The sequence below is a fragment of the Channa argus genome, chromosome 1 (assembly GCF_033026475.1).
Source record: "Channa argus isolate prfri chromosome 1, Channa argus male v1.0, whole genome shotgun sequence".
Classification (NCBI taxonomy): Eukaryota; Metazoa; Chordata; class Actinopteri; order Anabantiformes; family Channidae; genus Channa; species Channa argus.
In genome coordinates this window covers 25394809-25418048 of record NC_090197.1, presented here as the reverse complement: position 1 = coordinate 25418048, position 23240 = coordinate 25394809, and the positions used below count along the sequence as shown (strand labels likewise).

The 23240-nt window shown below is 37.6% G+C and overlaps 1 protein-coding gene across 3 annotated transcripts; it reads right to left on the bottom strand.

Annotated features, from left to right (window-relative positions):
* Positions 1-814: 814 nt before the first annotated feature.
* lrrc3b (leucine rich repeat containing 3B) lies at positions 815-19110 on the bottom strand. 3 transcript variants are annotated; one of them, XM_067509125.1, is made up of 3 exons: positions 18682-18880; positions 17885-17909; positions 815-6822 (listed from the first exon to the last, which is right to left on the bottom strand). In XM_067509125.1, the coding sequence occupies exon 3, from the start codon at positions 6674-6676 to the stop codon at positions 5894-5896; it is 783 nt and encodes a 260-aa protein (XP_067365226.1). In that variant the 5' UTR covers positions 6677-6822; positions 17885-17909; positions 18682-18880; the 3' UTR covers positions 815-5893. The 3 variants fall into 3 exon arrangements, with proteins under 3 accessions (XP_067365226.1, XP_067365209.1, XP_067365217.1); XM_067509108.1 differs by lacking the exons at positions 17885-17909; positions 18682-18880 and adding an exon at positions 18916-19110; XM_067509116.1 differs by lacking the exon at positions 17885-17909.
* Between the last annotated feature and the right edge of the window lie 4130 nt (positions 19111-23240).

The window sequence follows — 23240 nt, the reverse complement described above, 5'->3', positions numbered from 1 at the left end:
TTTCCACAAGAGACCAGGGTTTGACTCTAGTGTGAGATGTGCTTGTACATTAAAGAACAAGACTAGTGTGCTGTTACAGCCAGTTTAACCGTGATCTAAGGCCTAAGAAAGTAAACACATTTGTGCTTTGGTTAACCATGCTGCTACTATAGGCACAATAAATTCCAACCTTTCAGACTTGTACACGGCTGAGTGCACATAAATTCTTTCATGGCAAGGTTGTACTATTTAAATAAATAAAAAATAAAACCTCTTCCCATGGCTGTCCTCTTTCTGACCATGTCATCACCTTATCAATCAATGCAGTGTCTCACCTGATAGCATCACAATGTGCTGCACAATAACTTTAACCTCATTTAATTCATTTTTTTTTATGCTTTGTTGTCTTGCTGTAGCCCCCTGTGATTCATTTCCTCCATAGAAATGAATGGGAAGAGCTGTGCTTTTTCACACATTGTGAACCTATAACTGATCACAGCTAAAGTCTCATTCAGGGTTGACACACTTACTCAAGATTCTGAACACAACTGAGGTAGCTTCAGAATGTACTGTATGGTTTATTAGGAAGTATAGAAGAGCTTTTGGATATCCTGTGGCAGGGGCTAATTATTCAACACACATCTTTCTTTAGATAAGGCTTTATTGTTAATTTTGGGTGAACCTCTATTTGAGAACGAGAGAGTCTTATCCTAAAACTGCATGAAAAAAAAGGCTGTACCTGGTAGTGGAAAAACGCATATGTAGACACCCACTGTCATTAGATTATTCTACCCAAAGCATTTTTTTAAAAACAACAGATCAAATATACCATAAACCAATTCGTATTCGCTTTATTTCATATTCTTTATGTCATGCCATTACAACACAACTATGATAGTCAGTGCTAACATTTTTTTATTCTGAACTGTGAATTAGTCTGTCACACTCACTGTTGTTAGTGCACAGACAATTATGATATGGTAGAGTTCAGTTTAAGAGCTTGTTACATTAATATGGTGGATTCGGTTTCTTCTTTCTAACATGCAAAATAAAAAACCACTAAGCAGCGAATGTCCAAAGCTGAAAGTGTTCAGAATAAACCAGACCAAAGGTAGAGAGAGAAAGATGAAACTAATAAAAAATAATATGGTGAGAGAAGTTCAGGCACTTAGAAATACTCTCAGGTCCTTGGCTACACTGTGCTTCATTACATAGTACGTACATGCATATAGATGATCCTGATCCTGTCATGAGGAGTATGAGGTTGCCTCTAAAACACAAGGCTAAGGGGTGTAGCACATTCAAGAATATCTAATTAAAGGGATTTCAAGTATTTCACACAACATCAAAGTTCCTATTTACACACGATCCTAATGTTTTACCCCTACATACTCTCGTTGCATAACCCCTAAGACATCATTTTAACAACCGTTTTTGTACAAATTTTGTGAAAAACACAGGACATAAATTGAAAGGAAGTTTCGCATGATGCCACCTACACACAGTGTCACCAGTCATGGTAATTATTATTGGACATAGGTAGTATTACCTGTTTTAATGAAAACCTAATTTCCTGTAGCTTTCTGTTAGCAGCCTTGACTTTCATCTGCCTTGGATTGGTTATATTTTAGCCGGCACCAGTGACTATGATGGGAGCAAAGTCATTTGAGGAAATCACAGCATAAATTTTCTCTTCAGTCATTGCCTGGGACATTACTGCACACAGTGTTATTAAAGAGAAATGATGCGTGCATTGGCAGCTTGACTTTGAATAGGGACATTTGCATGGTTTTGTCAAGACTGAGATGATCGTATTCCTGCATTTGAAAAATCTGTCCTCCATTTAAAAGGGCCTGGTAAGAAAGGAATTGAGTAGTGTTGTGGGAAATGGTGACAATGGGCAGCTTTCAATCTGAAGAACTTGAGTAACCACAAAACACAGACAAGACACACAAGTCCACGGAAACTGACATTTAGTCTTATTCTTACCTCTGATCACTGCAGATACTGTAGAAAGGGACGCTACAGACAGTGACTCTAACAACAACAGAAAGAAATACAACAGGAACTAACTTAGACAGCACATACTCAGAAAAGTAATGTACACTACAACACAGAAACCCCCTGGACAAAGACATTGGTAAACTGTAAGTAGAAACGTTAGGTTCCAGAACACCATATAAGACTGTACCTTCTTTTACATAATAATCCCACATCAACATCTGCTCAGAGTATATCCATACTACAAGACTCAAAATCTCAATGCTACTGTTGCAAAACATTTCTTTTTCCTGATTAATGTCCTGATGGTAAGTATGAGTGTGTACAAAACTACACAATTGATCTCAGACGTGATGTTCTGATTACGAGATTACTGTTGTTGGAGAAATCTGTAAAAGAATCAAGCAATCAGGCAAACTTGTGGAAAGTCACTGGCGTGAAATGACAACAGCTTTGTTTAAATTCAATCCTCCCATCCAGCCTTCACAATTTGATCTCATTTGTTCTTTCTGAGGGTCGTTTTTGTTTTACCACCGCTTTTGCACAGGATGTCAAACCCGGGAGGTTTTGTCCTTAGGGGGAACCAGCAAAGACCTTGTAGTAACAAGTTTGGTCAAAGGTTAACACTTTTGAAGACTTTGGTTAGCCAAGCCATGAAAGGGAGTCGCACTAAAATACTTCTGGTGGCCACTGTTAACTTATCAGTTTTCATTCTGGTCATCGTGCACTAATTTCTACTGCATAAAGTACTACAGTCCATATAGTCAAATAATAATCAAAAGCTGTTAAAATTTTTAACCACTAAGTTACAATTTTATCAAACCACTATTTCCATGGTCAGGAACAGGGTGTCTCACTCATTCTAAGTTTCCCGGTGGGGCACCTTTCTAAAACGCTAATTATTTTATAGCCCACAATATGAAGAGTCAGTTAACCAATCTCCAACCAAAGTGTCCTGCCAGAATTAACCTTTAAAACCAACTATGGATAGAAATCTTATACAATTTAGTCCAGTTAGCTGTTTTGCTATGCTGGCAAAGGTTTGGATACACATGTATGAAATACTGAACGAACCAGAAGATACATCAGTTTGGTCCCAAATTCAGAAATATATAGGAAGATGTATAAACTTGTGTGAGAAGCAACTCTCATGTTTGAAAAATTACTGTATTATACTTCATGTATGAAATTATGCCATCAATGTTTTGAACGAAAAACCTGCGTTTATTATGTTGACTGCCAACTGATTGGTACGTAACTTAGCACACAGACTGTGGGGATACAAAATACAGGACAGGACACTGGAAACTGGGGTTACCAACTTGTTTTGTCATTTTCACAACAGATTTCTTTTCTTTCCACATTGACAAAAACTATAACCCAGGCTGCACGACGTTCCTATTGCTATTGCAAATTTAGGAATGTACAATATAAATGTATTTTTTCAGGAAACATTGTTAGTTTGTTCAACATCAATCCAGTTTTGGACAATTGTGAGTTTGATGCTAATATATTGCTGCTTTTATCAATTTTTTTTTCCAAACTTTGAAAAATGCTTGATAAAGGAAAACAGACAAAATAAAAATGCAACATTACGTACTTCCAAACATTAATTCACATGAATTAGCAAACAAGTAAGACTCCTATTGGAGGATTTGGTTGCATTATTTGGTTGCATAAAAACAGATGTAGAACCATTACAAAAAAAAATCGAATGACTCTTCTGTAATTTAAGATGTGCTCATTTCAGCCATGGTAACTGTGCCGGATATAATCTGCTGTGTATATTAAGTGTAATATCATGTACTGGGACATGTGAATTCCTAATGTGTTTTTTGTGTGCCTACACATACATGTAACTGTTGAATGTGGATTTTGGTGTCAGAGCAGTGAAAAGCTACATACCATTTAGAGTTAAAGTAGTAGTAAAAAGCCTTTTAATCTAAAATTTGACATTAAGATTTTAACTAAATAAATAAGAATCTTAAACTTTGTACCACATACTATTGACAGTATATGTCATACTTTGAAACACAACATCTTATAATTCTAACCTAGTAAAGCAAATCTTGATTTATTATCTCACAACTTTCACCTAAGAAGTCAGTTTTTAACAAATGATTTTTTTCACTATTCTTAGCCTTTCATTAATTTATTTTCCTGTCAGAAATGGACAACCACAGGTCTCATTATTCTCTGTAGAAACAATGTAATATAGTTTACAAAATGCAGTGAAATATTAGTGTCTTAAGAGTGTCTTATGATTGTACTGTATCATATCATGAAAGCTCAATGGAAGAAGGGAGATATGAGTCTCTGCATACCTCATATCCAAGGCTTCAGTGGTCTGAATTATAACACAATATATAGATCAAATCCGTTTCCAGAGCAGCGTCAAATTTCTGTTTGGAGCTGTCAATTTGTAGATACTAGAAATCAAGTTTTTGGTCCTATTCGGAGTCAATACCGGAGGAGGCTTTACCTAACTATTACCATTCAAAGTTTACTGCTTCAGTGTTGCCTGTACGCACCCACACAGGTGAAGAGAAGTGGTTGGTCAGCTCAAACACTGCAAGAATTTAACTTAACTAATTTTTATATACATAGTTAATTGGAATCAACCACTACGTAAAATTGGTGTTAGTGTTTCATTTTTTCTACAATAATTTGCAAAATGACCTTTGTATGAATCATAACCTTACATGGCCGACTTCAGTTCCGCAAGCTGACCACGAAGCAGTGAAAATTGCAGATTTGTAAAACTTTGTGCTCTGAACAACAGGTGATTTATTATTTGCCTGTATTGTGACTATTAATGGCAGCTTTTGTTGCATGTATGGTTAATGTGCATTCAAGTAAAATACTACCTCCTTTCTGCTCTGCTCTGTGTGTGTGTGTGTGTGTGTGTGTGTGTGTGTGTGTGTGTGTGTGTGTGTGTGTGTGTGTGTGTGTGTGTGTGTGTGTGTGTGTGTGTGTGTGTGTGTGTGTGTGTGTGTGTGTGTGTGTGTGTGTGTGAGCAGCTCACCACCCCTGCTCTACACACAGAGCAGGTTAATAAGCAGGGAAGGGAGGGGCACTCCAAATGAGAGAAGAGAGAGAAGTGAAGAGTCCAGCTTGACAAATGTGGCAGTATAGGAATAGTCAATAATCTTTTAAGGTCTTACTCCCACTGGGAAAGATTGCCTTGTTCCATGCCTGAGCATGATTGTCCCCCCCATTGCCCTCTCCCACTGGCCTGCACTTACATTACACTATAACATCTCTTGCCCGAGCATGCTTGGGCACAGAATGTGACTTTAATTTTTATTAAGCGTGCCCGAGCCCACCTTTAAAAGCCAGTTAGCATATGGTACATTGGACCGTGCCTGACCACAGATCAGAGAAATTACTAGTCAAATGAACCAGAATCAGGGGGTTAAAGTATGGTATAAATTGCCCGGTGTGAGTACAGAGTTAAAATGTACCTGGATTGGCCCCCATACCAATCATAAATTTTGTCTCAGTATATATCTAATAGACATTTTCATTTAAATTCAGAGGTCATGAAACATGCAATTGGTTTTGCTTTGGGAAATGGGAGTATAGGGTGTTACTTTTTACAAATATATAATTTCAATGTCCATATTTAAACCTGAGATTCAAATTTTCAAAACTTTAGAAGGTATTTTATAGAAAAACAATGTTGGTATTCGACTATTCAATTCTGTGGCCTCCCTTCTCATCTTGTCTCAGACCAGTCAAGGACAAACCCTGGTAAGGTCATCAAACAACATTTCCGAAATACAAAGACTTCTCAGCAGTGTTAGATCACCAAAAAGTTTTAAATAGTAAACACTATGAACGTGAGTCCTTTTAAGTAGACATTTTGGTGTTTGTCAGGTTTATGGTGGACACAATCATTTTGACACTGTTGTCAGACAACAGTGCTAATGTCATCAGCCTCATCAGGTTTCTTGGGCTTGCTGGGAAGAGACTTGAGGTACTCCAGGTGGCGTCGGGCATCCTCCTGGTTTTGACGAACATAATACACCACATATGAAATGACCATGGCAAACCAACCGAACATAGTCACTAGCATAGCGTAGTCTGTTGTCCTTTTGGCAAGATTACATAGGTCAGTGTTCACGGCCAAGAAAGGTCTTCCCTCCTGGTCATTAAGCTCAGAGCTGCGGCAGAGAACCCGGGCAGCGGCTTCGTGGTTGTGCGCCATTCCACTGATAGCCTGCTGGAGGGCACAGTCACAATGCCAGGGGTTATCATCCACAATGACGCGGGCCTTGAGCCGTGCAAAGGCATCCCTGTGTACGCTAGTGATGCGGTTGTGGGAGAGGTCCAGCACCTGTAAAGTTCCCTCTATGCCACTAAAGGCCCCTTCCCCTAAAGTCTCCACTGCATTGTACGAAAGGTTGAGCTCCCTCAAAACTCTAAGTCCATGGAAGGCTTGATCAGGCACAGCTCCTATCTGGTTGTGGTCCAATCTGAGCAGAACGGTGTCGACTGGGAGGGTAGGGGGGATCTCTTTGAGGCGGGACTGACTGCAGGTAACGTTGAGGCCATGGAGGTGGGGATCACGTTGGCAGATGCAGCCCTTTGGACACATGCTGGCCGAGGGGAAGCACAGGGCCATAAGGACAAGGCTCTGAAGGAGCAGGCACATGGGGATGGAGCGTGACAGCCACAAGTCCAGCAGAGTCATACTGACCAGCCACCAGCAGCATCCCGCCTGGGGCCACAACAGCACCACTGGTCCCTTACACACATTGCATTCTTGCAACTGGTCCTCACTGTGTGCCGACTGGAGATACTGGAGTGTGAACTGAAGTGACCATGCTGCGTTGAAGCCTGAAAAATTTTCAAAGAGAGAGACAGGGTGAACCACTGACGTTAGATGATGTCTATAACTTACATTTATCCTAATGTGTCACTTGTTTTTGTTGTTCTGCTTGTCAGTATAACCTTTTATAAAACTCTGCAAACAGTTGGACACAAGCTAACTTTAGAATAAACCCTTAGGTACCAAAAGGCTTCTAAAAGTCTATTTATACGGGTGTAACAATGCACCATGGCACGATTTTTTACGATTCAAAAATGTGACAATAAACATGGTAAAATTTTAATCATAAAGGAATGTTACCACAGTGATGCCAGTGGGGCAGTTTGCAGTTTGAATTTAACTGTTAAAGGGTTCAAGGGCTGCATGAAAAACATGTAAGTGTCCTGAGCTACGCAGACCAATAATGTCCTGTGACAACATTCAAACATGAATTTGTAGTCTGGCAACAAACTTAATTGTAGTTTGTTAATATTCTTCAACTAGAGTTCATACATTTATACCCATCATCATTGTTATATGGTAAACAAATGTACATACATTTCTTTTTAAAAAAAGCAGAATTTAAGATGAATTCTTGATAATAAAGTCTGAAATCTACATAAAAAGGAAACAAACCATTAAACCCATGTTTGAACTTATTCTTCATTAAGTTATATACACCTAAGAATATATAGAATATTGCTAAAATATTGTTAACTGTATCGTTAGTGTATTGAACTGTAAGTCCAGTACTGTTTTATTACAGAATATTGAGTGGGCTGAATCGTTACACCCCCTGCTATTTACAAACATACATTATCTTTTTCTTCACATAGCAAAGCAGTGGGTATTGTCCCTTGAGTCGATTAGTATCATTAGTATAATGTTTAGCATTGATGCCATCTTTATGTCAATTTATTGAAATTACCATTTTACCCCAAATGGGTTTCACATCCACGTTCCAATTTCAAAAGGGAAACCAATTCTTATACTACAGGTTTTATACTACATTTGAATTGCTTGTTGCTTTATGTTAATGTCCCGACAGACAGAAAAAACAGCAAACAATAGGGAAAATTACAAGAATAGAATCAACCTAGCACTATTATTTCATTGTGATATGCCTCTGAACAACAGCAACCAAGGTAATTAAACACAAATTTCATGGATATACTTTTATATTGTATATTGTTGTATATTGTCCAAGCTTACACAATCAATGAAGTAATCACACACTACTCTCCTTTCGGCTTATCCCGTGAGTTCGGGGTCGCCACAGCGACAATCACCCTGTGGTCCGTAAGCAACTGCCTTTACCAAATGAGCTATAGCCGCCCGTAATGAAGTAATCACACAACTGTCTTAAATTTAAAACTCTGAATCTGCACTCTTCACCTCAGACAAATTGAACGTCACATACCTATAAAAACAGAGGAAAGGGTAAAAGTAGACCAATGTTATTTACAGTTCCTTTAACACCACTTTTTTTTGTTTTTTTTTTTGATATAATGCATTCTTTAGCCCCTTAGCCTAACCTCAATCATCACAATTAATGCCAATCTCTAAGTATAATAATGTGAGAAAATGTTGGGAATCCACAGAAAGTGCATTGACATGTGATGGGAGTACATACATGTACAAAATAGACAGGAAAAGCATCTGCAGAACATCAACATAGGAAAACAAAATGACTAGGGGCAACTGTGGCACAGGAGGTAGAGTGACCATCCACCAATCCCACAATTGGTGGTTGGTTGGTTCAATCCCCAATCACCTCAAAGTATCCTTGAGCAAGACATTGAACCCTAACTTAGTTGCTCCCAGTTAGTGTTGGCCCATTGGTGTGTGTGTGGGTGTGTGTGTGTTTGAATGAGAAGCAGTGTAAAGCGCTTTGAATACCAATAGGTAATGTCATAGAATTTTTCCCTCTTGGAAGAATTGTAGACAGAACTCAGTGTGATGAACCATCTCAGTTTAATACATGCCATCATGGAGAAGAACACATGGATGTTGGTGTCTTCTTCTGACTTGTATCTCTCAAACCACTTTTATTTATACTCAAACCTAAGAGAGGAACCACCCTCACAAAACATGAATGACGAAACCAGGTGCACGCAGTTGACAGTCATCATTCTTGTCCCTTTCTAGGTTATCGGAAGATGTCAGTTGCGAAGCAATAAAACCCTTTTATTGCACCTTCTTGTAGATCTTGTGATCCCAGGACCCACTATCTGCTACATTGTTTTGGGCCTCGTAACAACAAAGTGCCTACGGTGATCTTAAGCAGTCCTCTAAACATGATACACCCTGTGACTTGGTTGATTGTTTGCTAATCATCTAACCATATGACTAAATTTACTTTATTCCCCCACCGTAGAAAAACACTGTATAAGTACAGACCATTTAAAAGTTCTTGCACTTGATATTTTTAACTATATATAAAGGAGGGGTGTCCTGATCCAATTGTTTTGGCCCCAATACCAATCTTTTCTCTTTAATATAAAATGACAGCCAGTAGCAAATATACTCAAATTCTGATTAAATATTGATTAAAAATGTATCTGACACATTAACTCTGTGATAGTGATCAAGCTATCCAAATAACTCCCCTCTGCTCTGCATTGCTTTGAAGTCAACTTCAGCCCCCGCTGCATGTTTTGTGACCTGCTCTGTCACATGGGTATTCGCAGTTCTCTAAAAGAATCCCAATGCTTTCCTGTAACAGCTGGATGTGAAAATAGGAAAGCTCATTATGCTTCTCTTAACAGGATCTATTTTCTGAGGACACTATTGGGTTTTTATTCCTAGGTGGGGAAATTTGTTCTCTTTCATTCTTTTCTTTTTGCAGTATTTCCACAACATTTATTTATTTATTTTTTTGTCCTTTCGGCTTATCCTGTGAGTTCAGGGTCGTCCGCATGTTCATTGGCACAGTTTTTAGGCCGCATATTTCCACAGCATTCATGTCCTTAATATTTGGAATTTGTTTAGAATAAAAATAATGATTTAGGACAATGAAGGAAAATGTTTTATCACGTCCACCTCACACTAATGTCACAGTTATTTTAAGACAGAATAAAAACAGCAGCACTACAACCTGTTGTTACAGACAAAACCCCAACTTATTCTTTTCATATGTTCACTGCAATGTTTTAGCCTAATACCACACGTCATATTTTGTTTCTTCATGAAATCTTTAGCAAGTACTGTTGTTTGAAGCACTTCTGGTTTGGAATATATAGGGGCTGAACATAAAAAACCCTAAATATCTAAACTGGAAGCTTATTGAGGAGGAAGAAGCGCCATTTGCTAATCCTGCTGTGAAGGACTCAATGTGGCCATCTCAATGGTCAAAATTTGATCCCAAGCAGTAGTTGCTGAGACATTTCCTACAAGCTACAACTCACACACTCACTCACTCAAATTATGTTGCCCTCATTGCTGTAGTAGAGAAGTCATTTCTACACTGCAGGAAGTGGTTCTGTGGTCATGTAGATTTTACATAACTATTTGAGTAAAAAATATTAAAATATAATTGTTTCTATGAGTTTGTAGTAAAAAATAAATATAAATGTTGGGAATAAAATCTACTCACTCTTGTCTGGTGGTAAATTCAGTCCCTACCCCTGTACACTTGAGAACTTAAAGACTGTAGACAGGCTTTGATTTGGTTTTTGTACCAGCGCTGGTAAAAATGTAACTAAAGGTGCCTGGTGGATCAGTGGTAGAGCATTGGGTTGGGATCCAGAAGGCCGCGTGTTCGAATCTCAACACCAGGTGTGGCCCCAACGAGCCACCAGGGGCCGGTCCTGAGCCCGGGAGGGTTGCGCCAGGAAGGGCATCCAGCAGAAAAACTGGTGCAGAGTTAAGTTTTATATGTCAAATGAAGAACTGACTTTGGGTCCCAAATATCCCTTGAAAATGGAAAGTTTGGTTATCAATTAAACTAGTTACTTTGTTTATTTATTTAGTACTTTTTGCTAACTTATATATTTCTCAGTGTTTTTTCTTTAAATGTAAATTACTTTGTGTTAAATCTACTCAAATTAAATCTTAAATCATATTTACTTATTATTTACTTAATTCCAAACATAGTTATAGTTAATTAATAATATTGTTTGTAATCTTTTGCTTTAATTTTATTGAGCAGATCTGGGGCATTTTTTCTTAGAGTGTACATATTCTGTGAAACATGAATTGAACATGAACCCAATTCACCAAGTCCAGAGCAGCTGCGAAACTGTATAAAAAAGAAGAGGCAATAATTTGCAAATCATGTGAAATCATTTTTTAAATTGTGAAATGCAGATAGACAACGTCATTTTGAACTTGATACCAGCATCACTTTTGATGTTGGGATGAGAGGGTGTTTACCACCGTGTTGCATCACCTCTTCTTAAACAATAATCTATAAGTTTGTTTTAAATGATTTGCAAATAATTGCATTTTCTTTATATACAGTGTACACCACATTACAGTCTCTACAGTAATGCTGGTTGCAGACGTCAATATATGGAATAAGAGTCAAACTTGGATCAGCTGGTGGTGCTAAACAGTAAGTCAAGGAATCAACTGCAGCATGAGCGTCTTTGCAGTATTTCATGGTAGTCCATCCAATAGTTGCTTAGACATTTCAGCCTGGATAAAAGGGATGACTGACGACTGCCGTGCTTGCATGGCAGCCACCCTGACTATGCTTTGCTGTCAAATGGGATTTGGGGCTATTAACTTGAAGGGCCCCTCAGATGACATAAACATATCATATGTGTGAAGTCTTATTTCAGCCTGCCTAACCAACAGCCTTGTCTCAGAATATGATCGTTGAATGTTGGGCTTGAATCATTAAAAATACATCAATGAGCCACACTGGTGCACTAGGTGACATGCTCCTGACACACGCACTATAGTTTAGTTGTACTCAGTCATACATCCAATGTCCTGCTGCCACAAATATCCACATACATTCTGAATGTCGTGCAGGAATGTTGCTGCATGTTTTGAGGTTAATAAAATTAATAATAATTTGAATGTTTAATGAAAGTGTTCATTAAGTACAAAAAAGATGATAGTTGTTTTTGTAAATTAACATAAAGGAATGATGCAATTCTTTTTTTTAAAGGGCAACTTCACTAATTATCAAGGTACTCTCTATGGCTTTAGTTTAGGATGTAAATGTATATTAATGCTTTTAAACTCCCCTCTGACTTTCCTATATTAATATTTGTCTCTGCTTCTAGCTGAAAAACGAAAAATGAGTTTTTCATCATTAGGAGTTCAGATGATGTCATCTGGAGGAGCTCTGGAAAAGCATGTTGACTGTGATTACAAACTCTATAGTTTGAGCAACAAGATATGAACTGAAGGTCCAGCTAGAAGTAGAGAGATATTGTAATTTAGAGAATTCAAAGGTGAGTTTAATGGAATTTAGGTACATGTACTACCCAAACTAGAACCAAAAGAAACACATTCAAGATAGTCTTCTTACAATATTAGAGTCTTGAAATGATATATTATGTTACTGGGAGAAAAATAAATGCAATATTAACAGTCAATCCTAAAAACTGACAGTTATGTCAGACTTCACATGTCAGGATTTCGCAATGTATGGTGAAGCACATGTGTAAGAACCAGAATGCCTAGAAGAAGTTGGCTCAATCTGAACATAAAAGTATAATTATGTATTTAATATTATTAACTAATAGGCCAATCTCTCTTGGCCACACATGTGGCTATGCAAGCTGCAAACAAAGCAGTGTCAGCTTAGGATTTTTACACCAAGCCAATCACCACAGATGGTTTAGAACTGCTTCTAATCAAGGATATGTCTAATAACAAGTTACAAATTGCACTGGCATTGTTAATACTGTGGTCTCTTCTCATTTCACTAAGCTGAACAGCCAATCAGAGTGCTCAGACTGCTGGCAATGTCACGTGTCAAAACGGCTTGAAAAGTCAACAGTGTGGCACACCACAAAAACTAAGGGGATTGACTCACAGACTAAGAGTGGACTAAGAGGTCCTGCTTGATTTGAAAATGAATGGTCTGTTCTGTCCTTCTCCTGCCCATGTGGCACAATTGCGTATAACTTTCATAACTACACCATCACCACATCTCATCTAATGTAAAGGCTTGACAAGCTAAAACTAATTCTCTGATCACTAATTCTAAATAGCAAGCCAAGCATTTGACAGCATTTGAAATCCTCCCTTTGGTTAAGCCTGTAACATAGGAGGCTTGACAGGGTATTCCCTTTGAATACCCTGAAACTCTGGGGAGAAATTTGTGTTTCTATACAGATTTTTTGGCAGCATGTGCAAATGAGCTAGAGTATGTCATCACAGGTCAGAGGCTCTCAAGCAACTCTTTCTTTTCAATCTTTTTCCAAGTGTTTCAAGTATTCTTGGCCAGGATTATATAACCTCCCACTACTATTCATTGATCATGTAGCAGTCAATGAAAGCACCTAATGATTCAAGGTTGGTGTGGGAATAGGAATTAAATGTCCCACTGACAGAGACAGAACAATGCTGCTGAGTAATTACGAAAGCTAGCAAGAGATGTCAACACTAGACTCACTCTGCCTCAAACTTGAATTTAGATCTTACAGAAATAATTTTAGGTTGTTGGTAGCAGTATACAATATGGCCATATTCAAGAAAATGGAGACATATCTGGTCACAAAAGTGTTCAGCTAAATATATGGTTTAAAATTTTGGGTAAATTTATGCTTAATTTAAAGTATCAGTATCTTTTTTACATACTCTGAAAAGACACAATCAAGAGCAAGACTAAAAAACTGCTTTTGTAAAAGTCATAGCTCCCTTATGGCTGCATCACACTGCAACCCTGAACAGGATAAGCATTTCAGATAATGAATGGATGAATCAATGAATGTATGAATGAATGGATGGATGGAAATTTAACACCACCAAGTGGACCAATCTCAGTCGCTGCAGTCTGCATCATCTTAATGTGCAGTTACACCATGGGGAGGTGTATGTCAGACTACAGCATAGGGCATGGAACTCATTTATTTAAAATCCATTTCACATTTGAAAAGTTTTAAAACTCATGTTCTGTGGCATTGATACACCGGTACCAGCTTTCTTGCTGTGTATTGGCAATTAGCTTGCAACACGACATGTATCCCAGTACAATTTACAATTCCATTTATTGCAATATATTGTGATACTGTAAGCAATGTGATATACTGTAATACATAAATAACACCATATGCATAAAATCAATGGAAATATGCAGTCAGATTAGCAAATCTAAATGTCTATTTAGTCACAATAGTTTGAACACACTACAAAAAAGTCACTGTCTGGCACTAATCTTTTCATGTACATGTTCAATTAATTAAAAATGCATACACTGTTGTTGAATATTGATGCATTATCACAAAACTTCACAATACACAAATGCACCAATATTTTTTTCACACCCCTAAAAGAAAGTATGATGCAAATTCAATGAAGGTAAGAAACTGAATCGCGTGGTAGCTGAGTATCTGTGTATGAACCAGGTTTGTGTTTATATGTTATATCCATCTTTTGATAAAAGTCTAATAGTTTCAGCCCTCTATCAACCTTTTAAAAATAGGTTGATAGTATCAATACAGAGTATTGATACTTTTAAAGATATTGTATCAAAGTCAGAAATCCCAGTATCATGACATAAAGGTGTGACTTTGATGACCTGTTCAAATAAGATGGCACAAGCTCTTAAAACTTAACTCATTAACTCATTACAGCACAGACTGTATTACCACCTACCAGCTCATTCTTAATATCGCTTTTTCAAGACAGACAGAAAATAACTATAACTTTTTGAAAGCTTATGCTTTCAACATGTTTGGCACTTTTTCAGTTTTCTACAAAACATCTTCTCTATTGTGGTTCCCTCTCACTGCTCACATCAACCACCTACAGCAGGCAGCCATTTCCAAGGAAAATCTGTGATCAAATACATTTAACTGTGCAGCACCAAACAGAAGACACAAGATAAGCTGCTTGCTGGCAAACATGGTGAAGACCAGAACTGAACTAACACTCAGTGTGGTCTTCTGCTGCTGTAGACCATCTGCTTCAAGTTCCCACACGTTGTGTGTTCAGAGATGCACTGCACTTTGGCTGTAACAACTGATTATTTGAATTACTGTTGTCTTTTTATTAGCTCAAACCAGTCTGGCTGTTCTCCTGTGCACTCTGACATTAACCAGGCATTTTCAGTGAGAGAACTGCTGCTCACTGGATATTTTCTCTTTTTCTGACCATTCCCTGTGAATCCTAGAGATGATTGTGTCTGAAAATCCCAGTAGATAAGCAGTTTTTGATATACTCAGACCAGCCCATCTGGCATCAACAACCAAGTCTCTTGAATCACCTTTCTTCCCCATTGTGATTGGTGGTTTAGAACTTCAGCAGATCTTCTTGAACGTGTTTACATGTTTAAATGCATTGAGTTGCTGCCATGTGAATGGCTGATAGTTGCATTATTAGTAGTTAAAGAGGTGTACCTAATAAAGTGGAGGGTGAGTGTAAATTACCTGCAATTACTAGATCTGTGCTTCCAATCAAAGAAACCATGTTGTATTGTTGCATTAACACAGACATTAAAACAAAGCCAGGGGCTGCATTAGAGAGCAAGTGCTGTTTCGTGTGCCAGTGAGACAATCCAATATGATCCAGGACCTCAAAAACCTTGCAGAAATGCTGCTTCAATGTTGTTACAGGTTGAATCGTAAAAGGCCACAGCCTATAAGAGGAAGGGTTTTCATTCTGTCTATAATCTAACATGCTAAATTATCATGTGATATGTGTAACACCAGTGGGCCTGTATTAAGGTAGGTATGAAGACATTGGAACGATATTGAGGAATTTAATTAGAGTGGGTAAAAGGTCAAATCTGTTGCTGCACATAATCGTACTTAATTTTAATTTAGTCACTCAATATGCTCTGTTATATATCTTTTGTACTGTATGCAATACTGTTTTTAGCATACAAACTTGGCTGTCCAAAAGAAACAAAAAAGGAACAGAGCTGTTGCTTCTTCTTTTTTTTTTTTTTACAGGAGACCACAACATATTTTATAAGAGAAAGAAAAAAAGTGGAATGAAGAATCAGTTATGCTGATTTACAATGCAACAGAAAATAATGCTTTATTTTAGGAATTTGAAAGGAATTTGTAGGCCATCTGAGAGGTTGCATATTCAATGTTTCAAAAATTACAAATGGGTACAATTTTACAGACCCATTTTGGTATATTTAGACTCAAAATTGTTACATTTGATAAAGATTTTGTCTTTAAAATACAGTAATTGTTCATTTCTTACCTTCTTCGCCAGACCACAATCTTTCCTAACCTTAACCAAGTGCAGTCAGAGTCTAAATATAAAAGCTTTAGTCACAAAACTGGCAGATCTTTTGGATAAAAATAAATCTTTTTCTTGGAAGATTTTACTCATATGTTCAGGATCAGTGTGAGCAGTGTGAAAGTGGGTTGCACTATGGTAGTTAATGATCATAAAATTGTTGTCTGGCAGCTGTTTGGTTGAACTTTAGATATATGAGGCTCTAGTAACATTAGTCAGGAGCTCACTGAGAAGATCAGCCACAAATCTTCTGATTTAAAGAATAATTTGGCTATTTGGTTCATTTTTTGCTGTTGTTTTTGTCAATCATGATTTTTGGAAATCAACAACCTACTTAATTGTAATGTTAAATGTTTTTTATTGTTTTGAATATAATTAAATCAAATATTCTTGGGTGTTTTTTTGACAAAATATCAAAAGGCATGACTTTGGACTAGGAACCTGTCATAGAAATAGTTTTTACTGTTTTCTGTAATATTGTGATTGTGATTTCATGATCACGTGTTTGGATAAATGCCAATAATCTCACACGATCCTACAAGCAGAACAAATGTGGTGAAGGCCAGGCTCCTGCCTTGGAAGAGTTTGACGAAAAGTTAATTCTAAAGGAGTTTTCTCCTTCATTCAGAAATGGCTTTGCAACACATCAGATGTTAGTCAAACATCCAGGATTCAAGTTGTGCCCCAAACCTGACCAACAAAGGCTGGACACACATTGAATTTTTCCTCAACCTCAAACAGAAACACCACCAATGCATGCCATAGAAAACTCAGAAATCAGTTAGCATTTCAGAACTTCTGGGTTCCTCATCTTTTATGGGTTTTTACCAATAGCTTTTCAGTTTACAAAAATCATCAGTCAAAACCCCATTTTTGCATTTTGTTAATCATCAAAATCTCTTTTAAAATGACCACTGATAAGTGACTAAAGTGAAAAAGAATCTGTAAAGATGATCTCATTGAACAAAACGTGTAAGTCAATTTAGACATCTGTTTGCCCCAGAGCTTAATTTTTGCAATAATTCAAATGTCAATGGAAAAATTCCATTGGCTTGTTGTCAAGGGAACCAGGGAGATGCTAAGTTCCGTGCTGGCCTACAAGAAAAGAAAGAAAAACTCCAAAACAAGAAAAAACAACATCCCTACAGATCATGACAGATGTTAGATCAGCAACAGTAACAAACTCCCTTTCTCCCTTACAGAAGGGTCTGTCAGCATCTTTAAGTCCAGAATAATGAGTTGATAATGGGATGATTATTATCCATATGGACTCTTTTTTCCCATATCGCCCCAGCTCATAAGCAAACATAAATGAACAGTTGAATTATAAATTAGTTAGAGCTTAATGGAAAAATACAATAATTGTACTATAAACTATTTGGTAAGAACTCTATTAAAAATAAATAACTTCCATGTTTTTTTGTTTTTTTTTTGTTTTTGTTTTGGGGGTGTTCAGCCGCACACAAGCAACAGCACTGACTGAATTTTAATTGAAGCTCTCAGAATTGGTTCTTCTGTTCTTCCAACAACGGCCTCACACCACAGTAAAGCACCAGGCTTTATAAGGAGCCTTTTCTAAAATCACTGAAAACCATGTTTGGCTCCGAATACAAATGTTAAAGAATTAAAAATGATAATGAAATCAGACAGGACACCATAACTGTCGGGTGGTATGTGTGTGTGTGAGTGAGAGAGAGAGAGAGTGTGTGTTACCTCGTCTGTCTGGTTGCCGCCTTGGCTGTATGGAACAGCAACATATGAATCAACACAACTCCCTCTGACCATTAATAACATTTTGCATGGCTGCACGGAGAATCCCTGGAGGATCCAGCTGTTCTCTCACATGTGGAAAGCATCCCTGCTTTTAACGCAACTAATTAATTGCCGCATGCGTTTGATCCATGCCAAGCTGCTCTCAAACCTGACATAACAGTTCCTAAGACGTGGACATGCAATAGCAGCTTTGACAATCAGCTCCTCAAGAGACGCAATTTCCAGTCTAATAAAGCTAACGGTGTCTCACCAGTCACTCACCACATAGAGAAGAACGTCACGCAAAACTCAACGGAATCATCACGTAATTTTTTAAATCCGTCATTACTGGCAAACAATAATTAGACAAATTGTATAATATTATGCACATTCTGAATCTACAGGTGTGACATTGTAATTCGGCACTAAATGCACACCCCTCACTGCAGGTCCTTCGTCAACATTTTAACTTTTATCATCGTTTCTCCCCCCTTCTCCGCGGCGCATGTTATACAGCAAAAATCGCGTTAAACTGCAGGAGAATCAGGGATAAAGCTGGAATCTTGCGAGAAACAAAGAACTGATTATGGTTTCTGTGCATGCCGAATAAATGAGCGGCTTTTATTCACTAGATATACACATGTGTTTATATATGGCATGTGATGACATTCCGGTAATTCCCAATGAAACATCAAATGTCATTTTTCTATAGGCGCCTGGTGGGATCTTCCCTATGAAAACATCACGCATCAGCCTACCTGAACTGCCGACACCACATCAAAGCTTCATGTTGTCTAATTGCCTGAAAAGCCACAACGACAAAAGCCCAGCACACGTTCACGGTCATCCAAGATCTATGACTACGAACAGATAATGATTCCTGCCTGCAAACATAAATGAAGATAGCGTCTACAGCAGAGGACAGACAGCACAGCGTGCTGTCATCCAGCAGTGACAGGCACAGGAGCAACAGGCGACACAAGTCTCCTCACCTGCAGTCGGAGGCGTGGATTGCTGCCAAAGTGTCCATGTCCTCAGAAGGAGTTGAGACAGGCTGAGAGGACAGCCTGCCTGCTGGAGGAGCCGCTCACTGGTGCACAGGTCACACTGGGCATTTGCATCTTTACCTTTCAGTGTAAAACACCGCACAGGAGTGAATGTGAAGGAAGGGAGGGGTTCGCTGTGTGAAGCCCGCAGTTATCAAGCACAACATGACTTCCGGCGTCAGCTTCCAGTATAAAACGCAATTGGATCGTTAAAGACATTATCTTATATGAAGATAGACAGTAATGGTAAGTAACAATAGATTGTTAACTTAACCTAACATTCCTTTGACACTTAATAAATGTTTCTCAACACATATGTTTAATTGTAACCTATTGTCTAAATATGTTTCTGTGTACAAAGTACACATTTAATATCATAGATTTGTTTTGTCATATTGTTCACAATAAATTATTATTAAAGTCTATGCAAGCTGGTGTCACATGAACTATATTTATATTCATTCATGTTGAAAAGTTATAAACTTAACCAAATTAACACCCTGAACCGGTAGCCGGTTTATCACAGGGCCAGACAGACTTACACACACATTCACACTTAAAAGCAATTTAGATTCACCAATTAATCTAACATGCATGTTTTTGGACTGTGGGAGAAAACCAGAGTAGCATGGGGAGAACACACAAACCACACATAGAAAGGCCACGGCTGGCAGGTAGATTGTAGCTGTGAGGCAGCAGTGCTAACCACTCCACCACTGTGTTACCCCATTATTCAAATTATAATAATTAGATTTGACACAGTGCATAAGGTCGATGATATAAGCTCCATGGTTACCAGCAGCAAAATGAAGTGGAGAACACTTTAATGCATTAATAATTATAATCCGATAATACTATATTTATTCATGTTAAATGTGCCATTAAAATCTACTTTTACTTAAGAGCTTTGGAAACACATCTCCAAACTATAGAGCTAATACTTTTAAGTATTTCTTTCCAATGCCCATTCCACAAATCACACACGGGAGTTTGCATATGTGCTATTTTAATCATACAGAGAAAAAATGCATCAAACATAACCAAATCATATAATGTCAGCGTATAGGGTAATGGATGTTTTTCTATCTGTATAAGTTGTGGTTTCAGAAATGTTTGTTTAATTGTTCCAAATGTTCTGATGAGATCAAACTTACAACCAGTGGCTGCACTTACATGCTGTTAAAAGGGCCCATAGCAGCTTTATTTCTACAAAAAAATGTGTCCCACAGGATTACTAGTGTTGTTTCCCCAGAATCATCAAGGTCTAAAAACTGTCTCACTTTAATCACTCACTTTGGGTCATTAAGGAAATTTGAGTTTAGCCTCTATAAGGTTTTGTAGTGTCTTCCATTAAGTCCCTCTTTTCTTACCAAGTTGGAACTTGGACCAAAGTCTAACAAATAAGTTGCAATAACACATCTTGCATTATTCTATCTTATCCTATTTAAATTACAGTATTTAGCCAGTGAGAACACTGGGAAGCTCACTGTCGGAAGTGGGTACTAACCATTAAAAAAAATGATCTAATGACTGGCAGCTGCAACTTAAGCTAATGTTAGCATAAACACAGGCTAGCAACCAACTGTAACACTAAACTATGTGCTAATATTAGTATCGCGCTAGCGCGCTAATTGAAGTTAGCATCTCACTTTATCTCATCTCAATACGTCTCACACAGACGTATTTACCTTCTGCAGGGTCCATATGTCCCTTATCTGATGGTAAAACTATTAATGGCAATTACTCTCTGGGGTAGCTTTTTACATTTTCACAGGGCTGCTCTGTCTTCTCATCTCAGTAAACAGTGGCTTTACTTAACTTCCTCTGATCACATTCCAGGTATTTGTATTTCGTTGATATCCCACAACTCAGATTTGCTCCAAATAATAACTTGGCAGGCAGGAGTAGGAGCGAGAATGCTCCTACTTTAAACGTATACGTATTTTTGAACTTTACCGAGAGGCGCGTGAAGCTGTCATTGACCAGTGTCCTGGATGATAGCCAAAGTAACCAATCATGCTCAAATCAACACGGTGAGACAGCCAATAGCATTTGTTTCACGATGGAGCAGCAGTGGAGATGGACCAATCAATAAACTACAATCTCCAACAGCCACCACAACTCCAAAACATGCTGGCAGCAAAATGCATATGGATCCTTATGACATACTTTATATATATAAGCCTAAAAAAGAACGGCTGGATTGATGTCAAGGTGACCTTACAATTGAAAAATTCACATCCCAAATTTAAAAGTACATAAATATTAATTTATACATTACGGTAGAATATAACATATTTTAATTAAAATTACAAATAAAATCTTAACTTGATTGTATGGTGATAAATGTTTATTTAATGGCATACATATTTAATTACACATAATTATTTAACTTTAACATAAATTAGACTGTATTCTAAGAAATCGCGCAACATATTGTTTAAATAGTACAGTACATTTTCTGTACAAAAATGGGAATTAAATGATTTGGAATTATTGGCATAATATTTAAAATAAAAGTTGGTTTGTTAATTTACAGGAAACATCTGTAATTTCACTGAGTTTTAATACAACTTTGAAAAACTGAAAAATAACGTAAAGATCTACAATTGTAATACAATCTGTAATTTTAGGGTTTTTTTTGCTCAGTTGCAGGGGACTTTCTTTGTGAAGTTTGCATGAAAACAGTTGAACATTTCAAAGAGGATTTCCTTTTAAATAATAATAATTACATTTCAGTATGAAAGTACTCATTACATTTTATTAACAACTTTAACAATTTATCTGTCACTTTTTACCATTTCATAACCATTCATCCACCACCTTTCACATTTTCCCCAAATTCAGTAATTTTACTTTTAATTATCTGTTAACAGGTTAGTTACAATTAATCAATTTATTGTGCCAGCCTTGTAATAATTACAATTATTGAACATTTAAATATCGCATGTTGGCCTGTATTTAATTCTGATATTTGACAATTGGATGCTCTGTTGACAATGTGTGTCCGGTGGTCTGCTGGTATCTTTGTCATTATCACCAGTTAAAAACCAAGGGAATAGAGAATTTTCCATCATGGCTCCAAAACTGTTGAATGACCTGCCTGAGTGAATCAGGCTCTCTGACTCTGTGTCATCTTTTAAGTCTCGTCTGAAAACGCATTTTTATCGAATTGCCTTTCCTGAGATATGAAATCCTTGTTTTAGTATAACTAGTATATCCTATCTATATTAGGGAGCGGCTGTAGCTCAGTTGGTAAAGCAGTCGTCCACAGACCACAGGGTCAGTGGTTTGATCCATTGTCGAAGTGTCTCTGGGCAAAACACTGAGCCCCCAACAGCCCATTCCAATCCCCAGGAGCAGTGCCAGTCGCAAGCCCGGCAGAAATTAGGAAGGGTTTCATCAGGGAGGGCATCCAGCGCAAAAACTGCCAAATTAACATGCGGACAATAATCTACTGTGCCAACCCCTGAACTCACAGGATAAGCCAAAAGGACCAAGAAAAAAAAAAATCAAGTATATTGTATCTATAGCACTCGATGTATTTTACTTTTCTTTGATTTTATATTTAACCAGATTTTGTTTATTTATCTTTATTTTTCTTTTTATTGAACAGCATTTTGTACATCGTTTGATTATAAATAAAATAATAATAATAACTATTATTATTATTGTTATTATCATTGTTGTTGTTGTTGTTATTGTTGTTATTATTGTTATCATTATCATCATTATCATTATCTTGAAGGCAGAATCACATCCTTTCCTGTTGCTAACTGCAGCAGCTTGATGCAGCAGTGATATTCATGTATAGAGCAGATGAAAGGAATGACAAGTAATTTTTGGCCATGAGGTAATGACAAAGAATTTCCAAAAAACTTCTTCTTTTCCTTTCGGCTGTTCCCTTTCAGGGGTCGCCACAGCGAATCATGTGCCTCCATCTAACCCTGTCCTCTGCATCCTCTTCACTCACACCAACTAACTTCACGTCCTCCCTCACTACATCCATAAATCTCCTCTTTGGTCTTCCTCTAGACCTCCTGCCTGGCAGCTCCAACCTCAGCATCCTTCTACCGATATATTCACAATTTCTTCTCTGAACATGTCCAAACCACCTCAATCTGGCCTCTCTGACTTTATCTCCAACACATCTAACATGAGCTGTCCCTCTGATGTCCTCATTCCGGATCCTGTCCATCCTCGTCTCTCCCAAAGAGAAACTCAACATCTTAAGCTCTTCTACCTCCAGCTCTGCCTCCTGTCTTTTCTTC